The sequence below is a fragment of the Gopherus evgoodei genome, unplaced genomic scaffold (assembly GCF_007399415.2).
Source record: "Gopherus evgoodei ecotype Sinaloan lineage unplaced genomic scaffold, rGopEvg1_v1.p scaffold_37_arrow_ctg1, whole genome shotgun sequence".
NCBI classification, from domain to species: Eukaryota; Metazoa; Chordata; order Testudines; family Testudinidae; genus Gopherus; species Gopherus evgoodei.
The window spans coordinates 711,120-734,199 of record NW_022060049.1 but is presented as its reverse complement, the minus strand read 5'-3'; the positions used below and the strand labels follow the sequence as shown (position 1 = coordinate 734,199).

Below are 23,080 nucleotides of genomic sequence, written 5' to 3'. Positions count from 1 at the left end.
CAGGATCATTTAAAATAGAGTGAAGTCCTATGTGATGGTCCTCTGCATTTTGAACTTGCTCGCTGAAAAGCTGAAGAGGACAAGAGGCACAGGAGGAAGGAGAGACTGGCTTCCAGTCATGGTCAACAGCCTCCTGCTGATTCTTAAAATATCTGCCCTCATTGTAATAGAACTTGTGGTTCAAGGATTGGCTTCATTAGCCACCCAAGGACTCATAACTCTCATAGATGAAAATACCCAGCTTCTATACAGCACTTTCCACTAGCAGCTCTCAACATTTTTTACATGAGGGCAGAATTATTACCCCCCTTTTACAGATGGAGATACTGAAGCACAATGAAGGAAAGGTCATCTAAAAGGCTAGAGGCGGTACTTGGTCTAGAACCTAGATCACCTGACTCCTAGTCCCATGGGCTGTCCAGTAGGGCAGCATGAAATGTTGCTGTCTAATGACTAAACTAATGCAGAGTGCAGGTTGCTAGTCAGTGCCTTGCATGCTTTCTGAACACTGAGTGCACCTAGATTTAATCCCCTGAAAAACAGGGAATACAGAATGCCAGAAATACACACCAGTTCTGCCTCACAATCTTAACTCTGGCACTGGCGTTGGCAAGAACCACAGGGAATACAGTGCAAGTGTGGTTCAGCCTGGGATGTTGCATAATAAGCAGAATGGGAAATGTGCTATGTGGTGCGATGTATGCCACAGAATTGCCTTCTCTCCTTTATCTGCATGCATTTCAGCTGCAGGGAAATGGTGCAGGGATTACTTTCAGCAGATCACCACAGTTCACACTGCCATATCAGGAAAGGTGCATCTGTACCCAGAAGGATCATGCATCCCTGATTTTGTGCTGTGGTAAATCAGAACAGTTATTTGAAATTAATGTAGCCAAACACCAATAGCCCAAAGAGGTATGAGCTGACCCAGTCATCTCAATGGGTGTTCTCCCCACCATCCAGCTAAAGTCTACCCCAGAGACTGCTGCAGAATACCAGTTTTCAAGACAATCTCACTATGCATGTGGGTTTTAGACCAATGTGGATATTACATTCAACTTCTTATTGGGGAACTGTATCTGAGAAGTTCCTTGACCCCAAATTTTCAATACAATGTACACCTCTACCTTTGTTGTGGCATACTAGCATTCAAGCTAATCTCACTATGTGCATGGATTTTAGAGTGTGTTGAAAATTTTAAAAAGCTCATTTTGTGGTTGGCAAAATATTGGGAACTCTTTGATCAAATGACCCCAAATTTGTACCACAAATTTTATCCAGCTCTACTGTAACACACCACTTTTTAAGGCAATTTCAATATGTATATGGATTATAGAGCAGAGGTTCTAAAACTAAGGGTGTGTGGAATGTATTCTGGGGTGTGTGTGAACAGCTTTAGGAGAAAAAAAGAAGCTGTAGGAGAAAAAAACGTATAGCGTACATTTTACCCACAGAAATTAATAAACTAGTAAAGCTGATTCCTCCAGGCATAGGTCCTCAGCTGGCACTGTGCATTTTGATAGATTTCTGTTAAGCATGCACAGCATTATACAAAGTCATTGCCATCCGTATGTTAATCCATTTGCTACAACATGGTATGCACATTTCATAGAATCATAGAATATCAGGGTTGGAAGAGACCTCAGGAGGTCATCTAGTCCAACCCCCTGCTCAAAGCAGGACCAACACCAACTAAATCATCCCAGCCAGGGCTTTGTCAAGCCTGACCTTAAAACCCTCTAAGGATGGAAATTCCACCACCTCCCTAGGTAACCCATTCCAGTGCTTCACCACCCTCCTGGTGAAATAGTTTTTCCTAATAGCCAACCTAGACCTCCTCCACTGCAACTTGAGACCATTGCTTCTTGTTCTGTCATGTGCCACCACTGAAAACGGCCTAGCTCCAGCCTCTTTGGAACCCCCCTTCAGGTAGTTGAAGGCTGCTATCAAATCCCCCCTCACTCTTCTCTTCTGCAGACTAAATAAGCCCAATTCCCTCAGCCTTTCCTTGTAAATCATGTGCTCCAGCCCCCTAATAATTTTCGTTGCCTCTGCTGGACTCTCTCCAATTTGTCCACATCCCTTCTGTAGTGGGGGGAATTTAATTCTAAGCATGGACCACACTCACAGTTTTGCTCTTTTTAGTATAGAACATTAGCCCATTCATGCAACAGAAAAAAAAAAGCAACTCAAGTGAAAAACAAAGAATCCAAATTTGATTCAAGTGAAGCACTGCCACCATATACATACCTATGTAATGGGAGGAAGGGAGGGCATAAACTACTACAGACACCGGGGGACGCGGGGAACCACGGTATAGAGTACTTTTTAAAAAGGTATGTGGGTGGGGGTAATATCTCAGGGATTCCTTGATCAAATGGTCCTACATTTGCATCATGAACTCCACCCAAATCCCTGTTGCAAATCTGGGCACACCTCCCCATATCTCAGCTATCAGGTCCCGCTTCTTCCTGGCCCCTCCATGCCCTTGGTAAGGTTGGAGGGAGGAAGCTGGTGGGGCTGAGGAGTCCATGTACCAGCTGGAGATAGCAAATGGAAAGAGAGTGGAGATTCAGAATCCACATCCCAGATCTGGCTCTAGTGCATTGGGAAGGAGCCCTACATAGACCTCTGCAGCCTAGGAGACTCCCAGAGGTGTGACACAGTCCATTCATCGCTATGGAATGTTCTCAGATGAAAGACAACACAGTTTGAAATATTAGCTCTGAGATGTGTGAACTGCTCCATTCATCTCAATGGATTCTCTCATCCACCTTCTTTGTCTTAGTGCTTTGATGCCACTGTTAAGCACCAAGCATCCTGATTCTCAGCTCCCCAGTGCCATTCAGTGCCTAGTAGGTGAATTGAACATGCCTATTCCCAGTGTCCAGCATAGATCTGGTGCATCATGCCTCATGTTGCTCAGCCTGAGTTCAGCAAATCTAGCTCATCAGAGCACACATTCATCTTGACTCAGATGCTTGCACTGGTTTCTCTCGTTTCATTATCAATGTATCAGCTAGTCCCTGCCATATGAGCCCAGCCCCACGCCCACTATAACGGGTTTCATGTCACAGACGTAGGACGAGTCTACACTACAAAATAATGTAACTTAGGTCTACTTAGACATACAGCCAACACAGAAATTAAATCACTTTGGTATGTCCACACTATACTCCTTGTGTTTGCAGTGCTTGCTTTGCTACACGGAATAGTGTGCTGTGGGTAGCTATCGCACTGTGCAACTTGCCATCATCTAGCACAGAGTGTTTTGGGAAGGGTTTGCAAGGCCTCATGGGGGCCTAATCTAATTTAGTCTAATCACAGCAGTGTGCTTGTCTTTAGCACTCAGATGCCCAACTCCCAGTGGGGTCTAAACACAAATAAATCCATTTTACCCTGTATAAAGCTTATGCAGGGTAAACTCATAAATTGTTCACCCTCTATAACACTGATAGAGAGACATGCATAGTTGTTTGCTCCCCCAGGCATTAATACATACTCTGGGTTAATTAATAAGTAAAAAGCGATTTTATTAATACAGAAAGTAGAATTTAAGTGATTCCAAGTAGTATGAGACAGAACAAAATAAGTCACCAATCAAAATAAAATAAAATGCGCAAATCTATGTCTAATCAAACTGAATACAGATATCACCCTCAGAGATGCTTCAGCAAGTTTTTTTCCTCAGACTGGACACCTTCCAGGCCTGGGCACAATTCTTTCCCCTGGTACAGCTCTTGTTCCAGCTCAGGTGGTAGCTAGGGGATTCTTCATGATGGCTCCTCTCCCCCCTTTGTTCTGTTCCAACCCTTTATATCTCTTTTGCATAAGGCAGGAATCCTTTGTCCCTCTCTGGGTTCCCACCCACTCCTTCTCAATGGAAAGACAACAGGTTAAAGATGGATTCCAGTTCAGGTGATATGATCACATATCACTGCAAAACTTCATTGCCCACTTGCCAGCACACAGGTATACAGGAAGACTTGCAAGTAAAACACACCCATCTGCAGTCAATTGTCCTGGTTAATGGGAGTCATCAAGATTCCAAACCAGTAATGGCCCACACTTTGCATAATTACAATAGGCCCTCAGAGTTATATTTCATATTTCTAGTTTCAGATGCAGGAGTGGTACATTTATACAAATAGGATGATCACACTCAGTAGATTATAAGCTTTGTGATGATACCTTACAAGAGACCTTTTGCATGAAGCATATTCCAGTTACATTATATTCACCTATTAGCATATTTTTATAAAACCACATAGACTGCAACATCACACCCACCATGCCACTTTCTCTATCCCATAACTCCTCCCACAGCCTCCTACAGTGCTTTTGGCCTGTGCCATATCTCTGACAGACGTATGGAGCTGTAGAGCTCAGCACAATTACCATGATTAAGGCTATGATTATGTCATGGAGGTCACAGAATCCATGACTTCCATTCATCTCTGTGACATTTTTTGCCTCGGGGCTGGAGCTCCCATCCAGTCCCCCCACAGCTCACAGCCCCTGCCCTGGTGGGGGGACCCTGCAGCTGTCCAGCTGCAGCAGGGGGACCTGCAGATCCAAGCAGGGGGACCCTGCAGCTCCCAGCCACAGTGGGGGCAAAGGGACCCCACAGCAACCCAATCCCCACAGGCAGCTAGGGACCCTGGAGTTCCTACTCGCTGCAGGTGGCAGGGAAGCCCCTGGAGCTCCCTGCTGCTGCTGCTAGTGGCAGGGGCTCCTCACAACTGCTCCGCCACCCCTGAGCACCCACTGCACCCACCTCCCTATTTTGTCAGGGATATTTTTAGTGAAAATCATATTGTCGGGGACCTGGCCATGACTTTTACTAAAAATATCCTTGACAAAGTCTTAGCCTTACTCCTGAGTATTGCTAATACAGGATGCATGATTCTCCTGTATTTGCATAGCTTGAAGGAGTACTACAATTGGAATTGTGATGAGGAAGATGTGGAGCTTTTGGAGCACAATAACTGGATGCTGATGGACTAAGTGAAAAAAAAATGCTGGCTTGTTACTTGCGTTCACAGTGGATCACTACTTCTGGGTGTGACAAACAAGCAGTTTGGTGGGGTCGCATTGCAATGCAGTTTTGGGTTGGCAAGCAGTGGCTGCAGCTCTTCTGGATGTGAAAGGCCACGTTCCTAAATCTGTGTGCTGAGCTTGTCCCAGACCTCCAGTGCAGGGTCATCAGAATGTAAGTTGCACTGACAGTGGAGAAATTACAAGTGAGCATGCTCTAGAAGCTTGGAAAGCCAGATTGCTATCAGTCAGCAATCAGTTTACAGTTTGAAAATCCACACAGCTTAGAGTTGGCAACACCAGAATGTGAGCCATTGAAATCCAAGTGTATAAGGTTATTAGTATTTCCTTCTACACAAGACTCTTGGAAATGCCTGGGAAATAGTGAATGGCATTGCAACAATGGGATTCCTAAACTGTGGTGAGTCAATAGCTAGCACACCTTATCCCTATTTTGGCACCATCTCATCTTGCCACAAGTACCCCTACATAAATAATAATTTTCTGTGGTTATGCAAACACTACTGGATCACAGGGGACATTTCACTGATATCATCGTGGGCCGGTCAGGGAAGGTGTGAGATGCATGCATCTTTAAGAGCAAGGGTATTTTCAAAAAGCTGCAAGCAGAGATATTCTTTCCAGATGCTGGATTGCCAATGGCAATGATGAAATGCCAGGAGTGATCCTGGGGGACCCAGCCTACCTCTTTGGCCTCCTTGGCTCATGAAGCTGTACACTGGCCACCTCAACAGCACCAATGGAATATTCAACTACCGAATCAGCAGGGTTGTTGGCACTGTGTCTTCACTAAATTGAATTTCAGCAAGAAAGACACTCCCAGGGTTATAGCTGCAAGTGGAGTACTGCATAATATTTATGAGGCAAAGAGGGTAAAGCTGCTACCAGTGTGGAGGGGCAAGGTGGACTGTCTGTCTGCTGAATTTGAACAGGTAAACACAAAGGGTATGACTACATTGTAAAGTAAGCCCAGAGTAAGTAGAACTCAAGTTCAAAGACTCTGGGTTTGTTAATCTAGAGCTTGAACGTCTACACCCGTGGTCCCCAACCTTTTTTGTCTCGTGGGCACAAGACGATGAGCCACGGAGGATCGTGGCAGCAGATGAGCATCTGCCAAAATGCGGCAATGTCAGTAGGTGTCGCCACCGAAATGCTGCCTAAAAGTAGCGTCATCCAGAGGTGTCACCGCCGAAATACCGCCGAAAATCAGCATTTCAGCAGCAACGCCTTTGGATGACGCAGTCTTGTTGGCGGCATTTCCGCGGATGCTCATCTGGGCCCCTGGGGCATCTAAGTGCACCCACAGGCACCACACTGGGGACCCTAGTCTACACTCATTTGTAACCCCAGGTTAGGAATTGTTGAACCCACAGCTGGTCCCAACCTGGGGCTCCAGCATCTATACTTCATTATGTGGGCCTAAGTCTGCATATCCCAAACTTCCTAGAGCCCTCCAAAAATGTGGCCACTCTATCCCTTTGTTCACATTGCTGTGTGGGAAAACTTGCCTGTCCACCAAACTTAACTGTTCAGATGACAAAAAGACAGCCTGTGGGATTGTGGGATACTGCTGATGGACCTCTGTGACATTATTGATATAAACTGGGACTATAGAACATGGTTTGCAACCAAGGTCCTGTAGTGGCACCAAATCTTATATAAAGGGGGTCATATAAGGTGTCTAAGACCAGGTTATGGGTTGCTGGTTATGATTATGCTGTCTGTATGTCTGTATCATTATGTAGATGAAGTTACAAGTATTGGCTGTATACTGTCTGTATTTCAATTTGGTGCTGCAGTGCTGGGTGACACCCCAGACAAGTTGGTGTTAGCTCTGCTTAGCCTGCTTGATGGCCCATTAAGGACCATCAGCTACACAATTGACCCATTGAGAGGAGGCAGATACGCCTTGTGACTCAGCAAAGTATGCAGGGACTTGCCCATGTGACTCCAAACTCTATTTTGCTGTAATTTTCCACAGTAAGAACAAAAAAGTGTTCTTACACCTGGAAGTGCCTATATATGGCTGATGCCTCATCTCCATTTTGTCTTCAATCCTGCTTCCTACCTCTGGAGGGACTTTGCTATAAGCTGAAGCTCTACACAAGGGACTAATGACCCATCCCAGCGGGGGATGTTCTCCAGAGATTGAACCTGCAGTTTGATTTGAATTTGATTGATTTGAACCTGCAGTTTACTCCATCACTGCTACAAGCCTGAACTAAGAACTTTACCATTACTATATGTAATTAATTCCATTTAACCAATTCTAGTTCTCATTTCTACCTTTTTCCCTTTATGAATAAACCTTTAGATTTTAGATTCTAAAGCATTGGCAACAGCGTGATTTGTGCGTAAGATCTGATTTGTATATTGACCTGGGTCTGGGGCTTGGTCCTCTGGGATCGAGAGAACCTCTCTCTTTTACTGAGGTGTTGGTTTTCATAACCATTCATCCCCACGACTGGTGGCGCTGGTGATGATACTGGGAGACTGGAGTGTCTAAGGAAATTGCTTGTGTGACTGGTGTTTGCCAGTGGGGTAAAACCAAAGTCCTTTTTATCTGGCTGGTTTGGTTTGCCTTAGAGGTGGAAAAAGCCTAGCCTTGGGCTATGACTGCCCTGTTTGAGCAATTGGTCCTGAATTGGCACTCTCAGTTGGGTCCCACCAGAACCGCACCATAACCTCACAGAACATGAGTCTAATGGGACTATAATGCAAAGCAAGAGGGTTTGAACCCAAGGCCCCAGCTTGACTCAGGCTCAGACTTTCCACCTGTTGGGTCTCAGGACCAACCCCTGGGTTAGTGTGATTTGTTTTTAGACAAAATGAGGGTTAGGCTTGAGCCTGAGTTTGAACCCTGGGCTTATATTATAGTGTAGACATACCAAAGGCTATTAGAAAGGCCAATGATAGAGCTTGACCGCTGAGGAAGGCTGTAAAAGACCATTTCAATAGTCAGCCACAGTAGTGTCTGACGCTTTTATGAAAGTGTTTGTTGTGCACACTTTCCAAGATTGACTTTGCCTCCTACTATAAAATCTGTAATGCTTGGTGTAAATTAATATGAGGGGAAGGGGGTTGCCTACTTGATTGTGTGCAAAGAAGCAGGGAACAAAATTAAAGTGCAAACAATCACATACAAGTTAAAAAGCTTTTATCAACACCTCTCGAAGAACACAGTAGGTGATTCTACCTACTTCCAACAGATATAGCTTGGAAAGTCACAGACTCCAGGGACCGAGTACAGCCCTGCGGAACTCGGCATCCTTCCTGGTTTGGAGACTACCGCATAATACAAGGTGAAAGTGTGAACTGAAGACCACGTAGCAGCCCAACAAATGTCCTGGATGGGGACATGGGCCAGAAAGGCAGCCAACGAGGCCTGCGCCCTAGTAGAGTGTGCCCTCACAATTGACGGCGGGGGGATTCCTGCCTGGTCATAACAGATACCGATGTACAATATGATCCAATTGGAGAGCCGCTGAGTGGAGATCAGTCGACCCTTCCTGCGTTCGGCCAAGGTGATGAACAGCAGCGAGGATTTCTGAACCGTTTTGTCAACTCCAGGTAGAAAGCGAGAGCCCGTTGCACATCCAGCATGTGGAGCTGGCACTCCTCACTGGATGCATGGGGCTTGCGGAAGAGGACCAGCAGGAAAACATCTTGACCCATGTGGTAGGCAGAGACCACCTTTGGGAGGAACGAAGAATGTGGGCGGAGCTGGACCTTATCCTTATGTAACACCATGTATGGGGGCTTGGAGATCAGGGCCCTGAGTTCTGAGACCCCCCTAACTGATGTGACCACCACCAGGAAGGCTACTTTCCATGACAGGTGCGACCTGGAGCACATAGCTAGCAGCTCAAATGGGGGGCCTGTAAGGCAGGCCAGCACCAGGTTAAGGTCCCACTGTGGGACTGGGGGCCTGAAGTATGGGAAGCGATGATTCAATCCCTTAAGTAATCAGCCAGTCATAGAATGGGAGAATAATTGTTTGGCCCTGCACTAGCGGGTGGAAGGCCGATATGGCCGCCAAGTGCACCTTGATGGATGAGGGCGCCAGGCCCTGGGCTCTAAGGTGAAGGAGGTAATTCAGAATGAGCTCCATTGTGGCAGCCACGGGGGAAACGCCCCGCTCAGCCGCCCATTGGGAGAACCGAGACCACTTTGCTAAGTAGGCCCAGCACATGGAGGGTTGTCTGCTTTCTAAGAGGATGCGCTAAACCCCTTCCGAGCACATCCTCTCCTCCCGCCCTAACCAATGAGCAACCATGCTGTGAGGTGGAGTGCCGCTAGGTTGGGGTGGAGGAGGGGCCCTGGTCCTGGGAGAGCAGGTCAGGGTGGGATGGCAACGGCCTCAGCGTGGCGACCGCCAGGCCCGTGAGGGTCTTGTACCAATGCTGCCTGGGCCATGCCAGGGCAATCAGTACGACCCGGACCCTGTCTGTCTTTATCTTTTCCAGAATCCTGCCTATCAGTAGGAACAGGAGGAAAGCATAGAGAAACCGGCCCAACTAGGACAGGAGGAAGGCACTGGAGCTAGTGCCCCATCCCAGCCTCCCCAGGGAGCAGGACCAGGGAGAGCGATGGTTCTGCCAGGTCACAAACAGGTCCACCTGGGGAGTTCCCCACTCTTGGAAAAGTCTGTACACCATCTTTGGTTGAAGGGACCACTCGGGCTGAGAGGAGAAGTCCCTGTTTAAGCGATCCACCCACGAGTTCCAGGCTCCTGAAAGGTAGGTGGCCGGTAAGCAAATGTTGTGGGCTATAAAGAAGTCCCACAACCTGAGGGCTTCCTGGCAGAGGACAGAGGATTGGACCCTGCATTGCCTGTTGATGTAAAACATTCAGGCCCTGTTGTCCATGAGAACCCTGACCACCTGGCCTTCCAGGTGCTAGTGGAAGGCCATGCATGCCACTGCACTGCCCTGAGCTCCTTGATGTTTATGTGGAGGGCCAGGTACGGTGCAGACCACAGACCTTGGGTCTGAATGTCCCCCACATGGCTCCCCACCCCAGGTGCAATGCATCGGACACCAGCTCAATCTACAGAGCCTTGCCTCTAAACAGGACCATGTGGAGCATGATCCCTGGGGATCACCATCTTAGAGAGGTGATCACCGGTTCAGGCACAGTGAGGACTTTGTCCATCCCGTCTCTGGCCTGGGAGAATGCCAGGGCCAACCAGAGCTGGAGGGGCCTCATGCTAAGTCTGGCATGGCGGACCACATATGTGCATGCTGACATGTGACCTAAGAGCTAGAGACATGCTCTTGCTGTTGTCACTGGAAACCCTGTGACCACGTCGATGAGCCCTTTTGGGGTCTCGAGCCCGTCCTGGGGGAGGGAGGCTCTGGCCGACGAGGCATCCAGGACCACCCCAATAAACTCTATGCATTGTACCGGGACCAATGTGGACTTAGCATTGTTTACCAGCAGGCCCAAAGTGGCGCACGTGGACAGAAGGAGCACCATGTGATCCCACACCTGCAACCGGGAGCTGCCCTTGACCAGCCAATTGTCCAGATAGGGGAAGATCTGGACCCTACAGCGCCTGAGGTAGGCTGCTACCACCAACACACACTTTGTAAATACCCTGCTTGAGGAGAGCCTCGTGATAGGGGTCCCCCAGGAGGGACGGGGGCAGAGGGTGGTTGGGCAGGTGGAGGTAAACTGGAGGGTGTAACCCCAGGAGATGGTGTTGAGGACCCATCGGTCCAAAGTCAGCCACAACCACTCCTGGAGGAAAGCACACAACCAGTTGGAGAAGGGAACCATTATTGTGGGTGGATCCCTGATGAGAACTGGCAGGGCACCCCTGGGCATCCTGTCAAAACGGCTGTTTCTCTGCCTGTTTGCCCTTGGAGGACACAGGCTGGGAGTCAGGCCAAGACCACCTCTGCAGGCATTTCTTATAGTCCCATGACTTTTTATAAGTAGGCTCATATTTAGAGTGGGCGGCCTGGGTGGGACCCTGCTGTGGCTTAAACTTAGTTTTAGCCGGAGCCAGAACATAGAGACCCAGAGTCTGAAGTGTCGTGCAAGAGTCTTTCAGGTCTTGCAGTTTTATATCTATTTGTTCCACAAACAGAGCTTTGCCATTAAATAGAAGGTCCTGCAAGGAGGTCTGCGCCTCACTGGACAGCCCAGAGAGTAGGAGTCACAATGTCCTCCTCATGGACACTGCAGAGGCCATGGACCGCACAGCTGTGTCCGCCACATCCGACACTGCCTGCAGGGTTGCCTTGGCAGCCGCTGTACCCTCCTCCACCAGCGCTTTGAATTCCTTCCTGTCACGCTCCTGGAGGGAGTCCTCAAACTTGGCCCAGAAGAGCCTGATGGTTCGTCACCGGTAACTAAAAGCTCGAGGACAAATTTTTTTTCCTTCCAAATGAGTCCAGCCTCCTTGAATCTTTATTTTTCAGTGTAGGGGCTGGTTGGCCCTGCCACTCCCTGTGGTTGACCGACTCGATCACCAGGGAGTTAGGGGCAGGGTGGGTGTATAGGTATTCATGTCCCTTAGCAGGCACAAAATAATTGCATTCTGCTCTCTTAAAGATGGGGGCCGATGAGGCTGGGGTTTGCCACAGGGCATCTGAAATTTTCGCCACCCCTTTGTGGAGAGGCAAGGCCACCCTGCGTGGTACCGAAGCAGACAGTACGTTAAACAGGGAGTCCGAGGGCTCCTCCACCTCCTCTGCCTGGAGGAGGAGGCTTGATGCCATCCTTTTTAATAGTTTTTATTGGGCCTTAGAGTCCTCCTGTGGGACAGAGGGACTGTAATTGTCTCATCAGGGGAGGGCGAGGACTTTGCACGTCCACCAGCACCGGAGGATCCACCACTTGGTTGGTTTCTGGGCACAGTGCCGAGGATGTATGTCCCACCAACTCCTTCCTCTGATGTTGGGAGAGGGAGGCCAAAGGCCCTTCTGACGCTTCAGCCACTTAGTAAATTCCCACTGGGGGCTGCACTGGGGGCCACGATGCCCACTGGTACCATTGCACTGGCCACGGGGCCCAGTGCCACTGCACCTGCTGTGGCACCAGCGGAGCGGGCTGTTCGGCCTGAGCCATCGATGGACAGCTACGAAGGGAGGCCAGGCTGACATATGACCTGCCACCGTCCCTGGACTGGGAGGAGCGGTGGCACTGGGAGTGGTGGCACTGGGAGCAGTGTTGACCCCACGACCTCGACATGGAGGACCGCAACCGTCAGTAACAACTGCTCAGCGATCGGCTCCGACGGGCAGATCTGTGACAGCGACTCACCAGTGATTGATGCCTGGGGCTGCGGAAGTGGTGCTGTGGCAGGGTCCTGGTGTGGGACAATGAACGGGAACAGTGTCAATGTTTGAGTCGTAACCGGCTATGAAAGCCCCTCCAAGATAAGGACCTTCGGCCGTGTCTGCCACGGTCCCATTGGTGTTCGCTTCCCCAGGTGGAGCGGTGCCTGGAGTCTTGGTCAGACAGAATCCAGCCAGACAACCTGGTGGGAGTTGACGGTGACCCACATTGACTATGCATGGAATGGTTGCCGAGCGCCAAATGGCGTCGGGAACATTCCCTTGACTGAGACTGGTACCGAGTCAGGAGCGACTGAGGAGATCCCAGTTGCAGCTTGCCTCTAGAGCGTGGGGCCAACATTGGTGGTGCTCTTGGTTCTGGCATGGACATGATGTCCCAGGCCACCTGCAGGGCCTCCGGCGTGGAGGGCATCTGGACATCTGGGGAAGCCTGCTCCAACTGGGCCGGGCTGCTCTGCTTGACTTGAGCTGGAGACTTAGAGGCCAATGGAGATCGAGGACTGCCCAACACAGGTCTAATCTCTGCCCCAGATTTACTCCAGTGCTGCACTGGAAAAGGCCTCTTCTTAGCCTTCTTGACATGCCCCGTGGACAGGGAGCAGTGCCGACTAGTAGATGGCGCCGGGGGGTCGCTGTGCACCAACATCACAGTGCTTGGTGCTGACTCAGAGCAGCATGCTGGAGTCAGGATCAACGCTGACTCCATCAGGATAGCCCGGAGCCTAATGTCTCTCCCTCTCTCGGTCCAAGGCTTAAACGACTTGCAAATCTTAAAGCAATTGCTGAGATGAGTTTCACCCATAAAGCGTAGACAGTCTGTGTGCAGCTCACTCACTGGCATTGGGCACCTACAAGTGTTGCACTACTTAAAACCTGGGGCATGCCCCAGCCTGGGCGCAGTAGCTGAACTAAATTATAACTAATTGAGTGCTAATTACAGGTCACATATGCTGAACGAACAAGAGTTCTGTGGACAAGCTACAGCAAAGCTAGAGCAGAGCAGTTTCGAAGCACCTTCAGTGGCGGCAAGAAGGAACTGAGGGTGAGGGAGTGCACAGCGCCCCTTATACCACACCATGGAGGCGTCATTCCATGGGTTGCTGGGGCACTTCCCTACAGCTACTGCTAGGGGAAAGTCTGCCAACACCGGTGCATGTGGCGAGCATGCACACCTATTGTGAATACACATGAGCAATCACTCAAAAAAGAAGGAGATATACCTTGATCCCACATGGCATGTTGGGTGATTTAGGGAGCAGCAACCATTGATTTCTCCAAGGACTGGAAAGGCTACTGAGTCCAGGGTCTTTGGGAATGTAAGTCAATAATGCTTTGCAACATTTGAGCTTGGTGCCTGAGGAAACCTATTGTCTCCATATGCACCTCTTGGTTCTTCTGCTTCTCCTGCAGCAACTGCTCTCTCCATTCTCAGTCTTTCTGCATGGCCGCATTTAGTCCTTGTTCACTGGGCTGTAAAGGATGGAATATCCTACAGAACATATCCTCCCTAGTCCTCTTTCTCCTCCTGATCAGGGTCAGATGTTCACTCAGCATGGAGAGGGCACCCCTCAAGGCCACCATGCCAGAAGCTGCTGATTAAAACAGACAAATGCACCATTAGATTTACAGTCACAACAAAAAGGGAAAGATAAGTCTCAAAACTCCCTTACATTATTCCCATAAATCCTTTTAATAAGAAATGCTTATTGGCACTTGAGCTTTGCAGTGCCTCATGACAGCACCGCTCTGCAGCTTAAACCATGGTGTGGCCTGGGGGCAGGGATTCTGTTGCAAGGAAGCTATAACCTTTCGGGCCTGCTCCATGGGGACTGATATAGGGGAAGTACAGTGAATATTAGCTCTATTTTCACAGGCAATAGTGATTTTAGCTGATATCTCACTCCTAAGAGTGACAAAGGCACACAGAACCCAACTGGTACTGGCATCCTGAAGCCACCTGAGATCACATGCCCCTAGCCTGTTTACTGTAACAGTGTCAGCCAAACTCATTGCAGAGTGTCATGAGAAGGTCTCCTAGAGCAGTGAAAGAAAGACTGCGATCCCTAGCAATCTTCATGAGAGGACCGTGGAATATGTCCATGAAAGTTTCATCAAGATGTCTCAAGAGGCTTAAAGGGACAACCCTAGTCAGATAAACAAAATAATCTGCAGTCCCCACCCCCTGCTGAGCCCAAGAAAAAAAAAATGAAAGGTGGATGCTGACTCTACCTGTTTGTTCTACCTTTGCCTAAGCACAGAACACTGATATGATGTGCAATGTGTAACTGGACTGCTACAGAATTTTTTGAATTTGTTTCCTAATATTGTATTTTGTAACATTAAAGAAATTAGAACTCAATGTCTCTGTTCTATAAACTTGTGGATGGGATGGGAGAGACATTTAAATGGGGCAGGAAGGGAGATGAGATTTCAGGGGGAAAAAAACAAATCAAACCAAAAAAAGCCTTTGTAAGGAACAATGCATGTACACACTTACCCGAGCTCTCTTCCTGCTCATTAGTGGGCTCATCTGCGCTCACCTGGCTTGACTCCATCAGAGTTTCAAACAGTTCCTGGTTCATGGCACAGGTTGAGTCCCCCTGCTGTATTCCCCCCTGCCCCCTTGTTGCTTGTGGTAGCGGTCTCTGCCTTGGGCTCCTCTGAAGCTGTCCACGGTGGTCCTCGGAGTGCTGGTGGGGTCACTGCCAAGTATGGCATACAGTTTGTTGTAAAAGTGGCAGGTCTGCAGCCCAAGGTTTCTTGTTGACTTCTCTTGCTTTGTGGTATGCCTGGTGAAGTTCCATCATTTTCACATGCCCCTGCTGCTCAGCCCTGTCATGCCCCTGTTCCAGCACCCCTTGTGAAATCTGCAGTGTTGATATTTCAACAGCTGTTCCATTTCTGGGCTCACACTGCCTTGTCTCCCCACAGTGTAAGAAGATCCACAACTTTTTGCTTGCTCCACAAAGGAGCTGCATGTATGGAACCAGCATGGTCAGATGTACACAAAGGTGAGCTGCTAGGTGTACTCATCAAGGCAGGCAATCAGGAAGAGCATTTAAAACATGAGGGAAGGGTGGTTTAAAGTGGGAGGTAGGGAAATCTCTGACCCTTGGACAGTGGAGTTCAAAAACTGATCAGAACAATCGCTATCATGGGGACAGGATCATGACAGCTGGGGTTGGGGCAGTCCCCCCATCCTGTGAGTATGGCCTACATTCTTTGTTCCCACATGTACACATTTACATTTAGCTGTATTAAAATGCATAGTTTGCTTGTGCTCAGCTTATCAAATGATCCAGTTTCCTCTGTATCCAGGACCTGTGCTCTTCATTATTTACTACTCCCAAGGTTGTGTCTCCTTTGCAAACTTTATCATAGTAATTTTGTGTTTACTTTCAGGTCATTGAAAAAAAAAAAAAAGTTAAATGGCATAGGGCCAAGAATGGATCGCTGTGGTACCTCACCAGAAATGCTCACTCGATGATGATTCTTCATTTACAATTATATTTTGAGATCTATCAGTTAGCTTTTGTTTAATCCACTTAATGTAGGCCATGTTATTTTTCTATCATTCACATTTTTCAATCAAAATATCATGAAGTACTGAATGCCTTACAAAGGTCTAAATATATTATATCAACACCATTACCTTTATCAACCTAACTTGTAATCTCAAAGATATCAGGTTAGTTTGACAGAATCTATTTTCTGTGACATGCAGCCAGTGCATTCTGGGGTCAGGGTAATGACTGCCAAGGAGACAGAGGCAGTGGAGAAGGAGAGCTGAGCAACATGGAGATGGTATGGTTTTGTTTTTTTCATTTTTTTAAAACCACAGGAATTAAATTCTTCAAAAACTTAATTAACACAGAGGTAAGGTTGTCTAGCACTGATACATGCCCTTCCAGAATGTGGAGAGCGGCTAAATTTAAACCTTTGACAATCAGGAAATACCAAGATACATGCCACCCCCACAGCACAATCTTAAGTCTGCCCCCTGGGGCTGGCAATAGTCATTGGAATGGCTCAGTAAGGGGGTAGGTCCTTTTCTGCAGAACTGCTGTTTAGCCAGTCAGTTCTTCACTCGAGAAACTGTACCCTAATCTACAGCATGTTTGATGGCTCTCTCTCACACATACACCTACTATCATGCTGGGCACAGTCCATCACCTAAACACCTATGCAGGCTGCTGCACTAACTGCTATGGGGAGGAACAGCAACAGTGATAAATGTCTGCTTCATGCTGATGTATTTAGAGAACACAACTTCAAAAAAATTTAAAGAGCAAAACAGAGAAGTAATACCTGCTTCTAACTGGTATTGTTCTAAGTAGCAGGTGTAAAGTTAAGAGGACCAAATTCTATTTTTTTTTTTAAATGTGACTATAGCTTATAGATTTTTTGCAAGATCCCACTAATTTTTATGTTTTTTAAAGTGTGGTGTTTTTTTTTAAACCTTTGAGCATCACCCCAATCTGCACCAAGCCAACATGAATTCCAACAGGAATTAAAATTCAAAGGCTATATTTCATGTGGTGGCCACTTTTACATTTCTTAAAAATAATTTTAAGATTTCCCATCAAAATGAAAGCTTTGTATCCACATGGACTAGACACTTTTTTAGAAAGAACATTTAGATTCTGGAACAAAGGATGTATTGCAGTAAGTTCCACCACCAGTAAGCTGCTAAGTCCATAGGGCCCTGTCCCTGTGTTACCATTAATGGAAGTTCTGACTCTGCTTAGTAGTATATAGGCCAGTGTTTCTAGAACAAAGAATCAGGGTTCTGGGGCAATAGCTTGCAGATTTATCTAGTCATGGTCTTGTTGGTTGTAGCAAGCCACCCAACTATTTTTTCCTGGAATGTACGATGAAAGGTGGTTATGCTTAGTTTATTAAAAGTTATCCTTAACAGAAGTAATTCAGTAGCAGCTGCACATTATTTGTCACTATTCCTCTTCACCTGTAAATCTATGCAGGAAGACTATTCTTGTCATTACATTCAGAATACACAAGAATTTTTTGAACACTTACAGGCAGTTGGTCAACCCATATTTAGAGGCTCAAAATTGATCTTATGTAAATGAAGATTAGGTCACTAGCCAGAAAACCCATCTTCAGTATAGTACTTCTAGCTTTACCTACTTAAAAATGCCATTAGAATTTGAGGCACAGGCAAATTCCCAAAACTTCACTTGTTTACAAAAATTGGCCTTGGCCTTTCCTATTGTGATGGATGACTATAACATATATTGCAGAGCCAGGAAGAAGGAGAAGCCTGCAGATACTTGCTAAGCTCCAGAAAGAGGAAGAACTGGTGTGTTTGTGGGGGATGGCAGGGAGCGAAGATCAACAATTGTAAACAGAGACTAATATAGTCTCAGCCAAATCAGGGAGCTGCATGAACAAGCCGAGTCCAATTTTTATATGGATGGTAAGAAGCAAGATGTTATCTTACTTGCCTTTGAGTGCTAGGGGATGGGTGAACTGGAGGGTGAGTTGTAGGATATCAGTGGTGGTTCTAGGAGAGCTAGAAATAAGAAATCCGTATGAATGAAGATGGGTGTAAGAAGAGTTCTGGTGCCTAGAATGAGGTAGGGAGAAACAGAAACAGAGTTATTTAAATGCCATTTGATATATTCTAACATAATTGGGGTATATGAATATTCATATGCTTTAACTCATTTCTACATATATTTTTTTCTAAAAAGTAATCTTAGCAACCTTTTAATCCAGTAGATTTCTATGGGTTTGACAAAATCCCACTTTAGTATAGTTTTTTCAGTAACTTACTGTAGTCATCTTCCTAATTCCCTTCTCTTCATAATTAAACCTTAAAGTCAAATTTCCTGAAGCCAACATAGGTACATGCATGTAAGCACTGTCTTAGAGGCCTTGTTCAAAATGGCAATACGTCACAAGCTTCCGATCACTGCATGGTGACCTATCCCAGGAAAAAAACATCCCTACTGATCAGGCTTAAAGTGGCCTCTGGTATCAGGCCACGTTTAAGAGGTCAGTAGTGACTACTATTCCATACTGGTGTCCCTACTTCAGACCACTGTAGTAAACCTTTTGAAATTTGACCCTGTGCCTCAACATTTACACTAGAACAGGTTTAACAAGCTGCTTGTCATATTAACACTGTGTTGCAAGATCAAGATAGAAAATTCTACATAGATGAACACCTATAGTTTAGAAGCTGTGCAGTTCTACTGTATACCGATAACTAGGCTAACTTCCATGTTACGGAGGAATGAATGCAAGTAGGGAGGAAGAAGTCAGGTTTATAAAGAAAACTGATCAGCTACAGCTACCAGCACTCTATATTCCAGGGAAGTCCCACAGATGGAGCCATTAAAGAAGCCCAAGACAGCTTGTCCCAAAATGGTGCCCTGCTATCCAGCAGAGATGTGCCCCCCTTTTTTACACATGCATCCATGATGGCTCATAAGCCAGCACAGATTTGTCTGTACAAAATTGGTTCAGTTTCCTGCAGGGGCACGCTTTGAAATATTATGGAAGTGTTAAACTTTGGATTTGTGAGCTTGACAAATATACTCAGAATTAAAAAGTCAATGACAACTTTAAGAAATATTTGTGAATATTCACAAGGCACAATTCAGTTGGAGATTCAGAAGGGTTATATTAGCCTTATAGATGAGAACAAACAAAAGAGAAGTGACTTTTTCCAAATCTGCAGCAAAACTGAGTGGAGCTCAGATCTCAGTGCAGCAGACCACAGCTACTGCACAGCATTGCTTCAGTTTAGGAGGACTGCATTTCAAGATCTCCACTTATTACGAGCATCACCAAGATACATACTACTCACCTCCACCTTCAGAAATTAAGGCGCACACAGAGGGGTAATATCAGTGTAGTGCTTTATCTCCACCCACCGAAAACATTCACCTTTAAGTGAAAGCATTTTACAAACAATACAATGTTGACACCACTTATTTTTGCTTTGCATTAAAAAGGAAGAGTAAAACATTGGGAAGAGTACTACAGTCACATGGAAATTATGCGGAATTTACAGCATACACTGCAGATTTTTAAACCCTGGATTTGAGACTCCTTTTGCTTCCAGGAAGGCTGGCTAAGGGACAACTCACTTTTTTTAAATATATAAAAGTTTTACAGGGACAATAGTAAGAGGTTTAATCTGCCAGATTGTGATTTAGTACGTAGTGCATTAGGCACAATTTGTTTTGTACACATGCTCAAAGGAAATTCTTCTAGTACAAAGCCATCTAAAAACTTGGACTGCACAAAACCTAGCTACTAAAATGAAGGTTTGGTTAAAAAAAAAAAAAAAAAAACTATTTCCAAAAACACTTTACAGATAGAGGCTTTCAACTGCCATAACTAGGTGAAAGTTTAGTAGAATGATAACCAAAAACATACTATGAAGTTTCACAGATAGTTATGCTTTAAAAAACTTAATGCTGGGTCTTAAACAGGTCAGCTTCCTCATCCAGAGTCTACTCCAAGGGCTCATCCTCTTCTGCTGCAGTAACTCCTTTGCTTTCTTCCTCACCTCCCTTCAAGGGCTCATCCTCTTCTGCTGCAGTAACTTCTTTGCTTTCTTCCTCACCTCCTTCCAGCAGTTGCTCTTCCTCCTCAGCAGTGAGGGTTTCCTCTGCAACTTGTGAATTCTTTTCCTCTGTGTAGCCTGCTTCTACTTCTGCCTGTGCCTCTGCCTGAATCTCCTCTTGCTCCCCATGATTCTCAGTTGTTTCTGCTTCTGGGTTCTCCTCACGGTCTTGGCTTTCCTCATCTTTATTTTCTTCATGTTGGTTTTCTTCATCAATTTTGTTTCCATCTGCTCCTTCAGCATTTCCACTCATTCCACCCTCTCCTTCCTCATGCTCCTCTTTCTCTTCTGGATCATCTGTGAAGGGATTCTCACCCTGTAAGTCAAAACAGAATTATGTTGAAGCTGGACAGATTCGCGGCAGGTATTAGCTAAGACCTTCTCACTTAATTTCACACAAATGCAAGGTACATGAGATCCTCCTTCGGGGCATGAATATTTCTGATCACTAGGCTAGGACCAGCACTTGGAAGTTCTCTGTACCTGAAAGTATTTGTACAGAACCAGAGGGTTTAACCCTGGCCAGCTGTAAGTTAGTGAACTTTATAGCAGTGCGTGCTGAAGGCACCCAGGTGGTTTGCCTTGTTACTGAGAGTTAATTTTATATTATGTGGACGTTACTTGTAGCTCCCCTGTTGTTCCTTCTCCCAGCAAGGTCCAATAAACTATTGGAGTGCCATGCTTCTGCTGATATAAGCAGACTGCTTTCAAACCAACGAAGTTACAAGAAAAGTAAAAAAAGACTTGGTGTACTTGGTCTATTGAAAGCAGAGCTGTTTGTAATGTCAGGAACAGGGGATGTTCAGATTCTGGGAGTCCTCCTGACAAAGCTGAGCTATTGGAGATTTATTCTGTGTCAAATGTAAAATGATACTCTCCCATCCCCTATTTTAGAAGGTTTTTACCAGGCCTCGTCTATACTGAGAATTCATACCAGTTACAGACAGCAGTGTCACTGTACTGATACAAACCGGCAAAACTGTAATAAACCAGTGTTTGCATTGGTGCAAATCACCTCTTCTCAAAGAAGGGTGAGCTGCAGTGGCACACACTGCAGCTTAGTGTGGACAAGCAAAACTACAATAGGTGTATGTGGTAGTGCAGCTACACCAATGCCTACATTGGGGATTTCAGATAGCCAAGAGCTTAGTCTTGCAACCCATTTTCAATTCTGACATGATTTAAGCAACCAATATTCAAGAAGTCTATCCATAGTAGAGTTGGATACCAATCTAAAGATGGGGTTCCAAGCTACACAATGTTGTCCAACACCAATGCTAACTGACAGTTTGGAGAAGAACTACTAAAAACCAAGCTGTAACTGAAGACAGGAAGATGCAAGCCTTGTTAAAATGCCTCTATCATTGGCATTCTAAGTACTAACAGAAAGACAAGCTCAAACCATGAACACCACAGATCAGCAAAGCTATGGACAAATGCTATCACAAGTGGAAAGCAAGGCTTTCTAATGAGGTGCATACTATTAGTTCCTAGCCCTCATGCTTGGCAAGGTATTAGCCTTCAGAATGGTCACTAAACGCAGAGACAAGTTGTGACTTTTTGGTACTAGCCCTGGACTTTCCAGACAGTCCCAACCCATGGACCAATTATTGCCTTGGCATCAATGACAAGTTTTTGCGTTTATGTGGGTCATAGGCCCCAACCTAAAAAGGAGAGGGTTACTCACCTTGTGCAGTGCCTAAAAAGTTTGAGATGTGTGTCCTGTGGGTACTCCACTTCAGATGTTGGTGAGTTCTGGTGCCATTGATCGGAGAGTTTCGGTAGCAGTGCCTGGTCGGGACGTGCATGTGCAGTAGCAGTCTCATGGCACTGTTGGCGCCTCTTCTAGTGTGCACGCAGTCTGACCCCTTCAGTTTCTTTTCTACCGTCGAGTCTTTAATGCAAACTCTGAAATAGAGAGGAGGGTGGCGGCGGCAGTGGAGCTACTTCTTCGGGTGCTGACCCTGCAGTTGGTCCACTTCAGGTGACTGCAAGACAGTGCCCTACTGTGAATGGAAGGGCTTCTGAGTTGTATTCATAGTTGATGCTAGCACTGTTAGGCCTAGTATTGCATCTGAGTTTTGCATTATTGCATAGCGATTAAAGAATGTGTGTTAAGACGCCCAAGTAGTGACCCAACATATCTCTGAGATTGATAAATTATTTAAAAAGGCTGTTGAGGTCCACATTGATCTGCCCAAATGGGCTCCAATCTCTGTCTGGGATTCTCTTTTTTGCTGTTGATAGCACAGATGGATGCAATCTGAGATCCATTTTGAAAGTCGTCGTTTTGATATTGCGGATCCCTTTGACCTTTCAGCCGTGGAGACAAAGTCTTCAGAATGGTTTCATTCTATCTAGGTAGAATGCTAATGCATGTCTAATATCTAGAATGCGGAGGATGGTCTCTTGCGTAGTCTCATGTGGTTTAGGGTAAGTATTGATTGGTTGAGATGAAAGGATGATGAAACCCTGGGGACAAATTTTGGGTGTGATCATGTCACTTTGTCTTTGAGCCTCTATTTCACAAATTTGTTGTGCAGAAATAATCACAACCAGGAATGCAACTTTCATTGAGAGGTGTAGTAGAGTACAAGTCGCAAGTGGGTTCGAATGATATTCTGGTAAAGCCTCTAAGGAGTAGGCTTAGATCCCATGCTGGTGTGGAGTTGTGTATTTCTGAGTGCATGTTCTGTATTCCCATGAGGAAATGCTTTGTGACCAGGTGTGTGAATAATGAGACACCATCAATCTTATGATGGAAAGCAGTTATGGCTGCTAGATGTACTTTAACCGTACTTGGAGAGTCCTGATTGCTTTAGTTCCAACATGCACTCCAAGATCAAATGAAATGGTGCTGTAAGTGGAGTTGTGTGTTTGTTTTGGCACCATATGGAAAACCTCTTCCATTTCTGTAGGTAAGTTGCACAAGTGGATGTCTTTCTGCTGAGTAAAACCTGTTTTACCTGTTCCAAGCAGGTTAATTCTTCGTGTTGTAACTATGCCTTCAGATCAAGTTTTTCCAGGTTTTGATGGAGGACTTGACCTTCATCTTGTGAGATGAGAGCCTGTCACAGCAAGAACGTGTATGGAGTGCAGATCGCCAGGCAGATCA

General features: G+C 46.2%; 1 protein-coding gene across 1 annotated transcript in view; it reads right to left on the bottom strand.

Annotated features, from left to right (window-relative positions):
* Nucleotides 1–11,095: 11,095 nt before the first annotated feature.
* AKAP8L (A-kinase anchoring protein 8 like) overlaps nt 11,096–23,080 on the bottom strand; it is a 52,821-nt gene continuing 40,836 nt past the window's right edge. Inside the window, exon 13 of the mRNA XM_030545439.1 lies at nt 11,096–20,281. Within this exon, the coding sequence (XP_030401299.1) occupies nt 19,853–20,281 (429 nt within the window). The 3' untranslated portion in view covers nt 11,096–19,852. The remainder of the gene's footprint in view (nt 20,282–23,080) is intronic.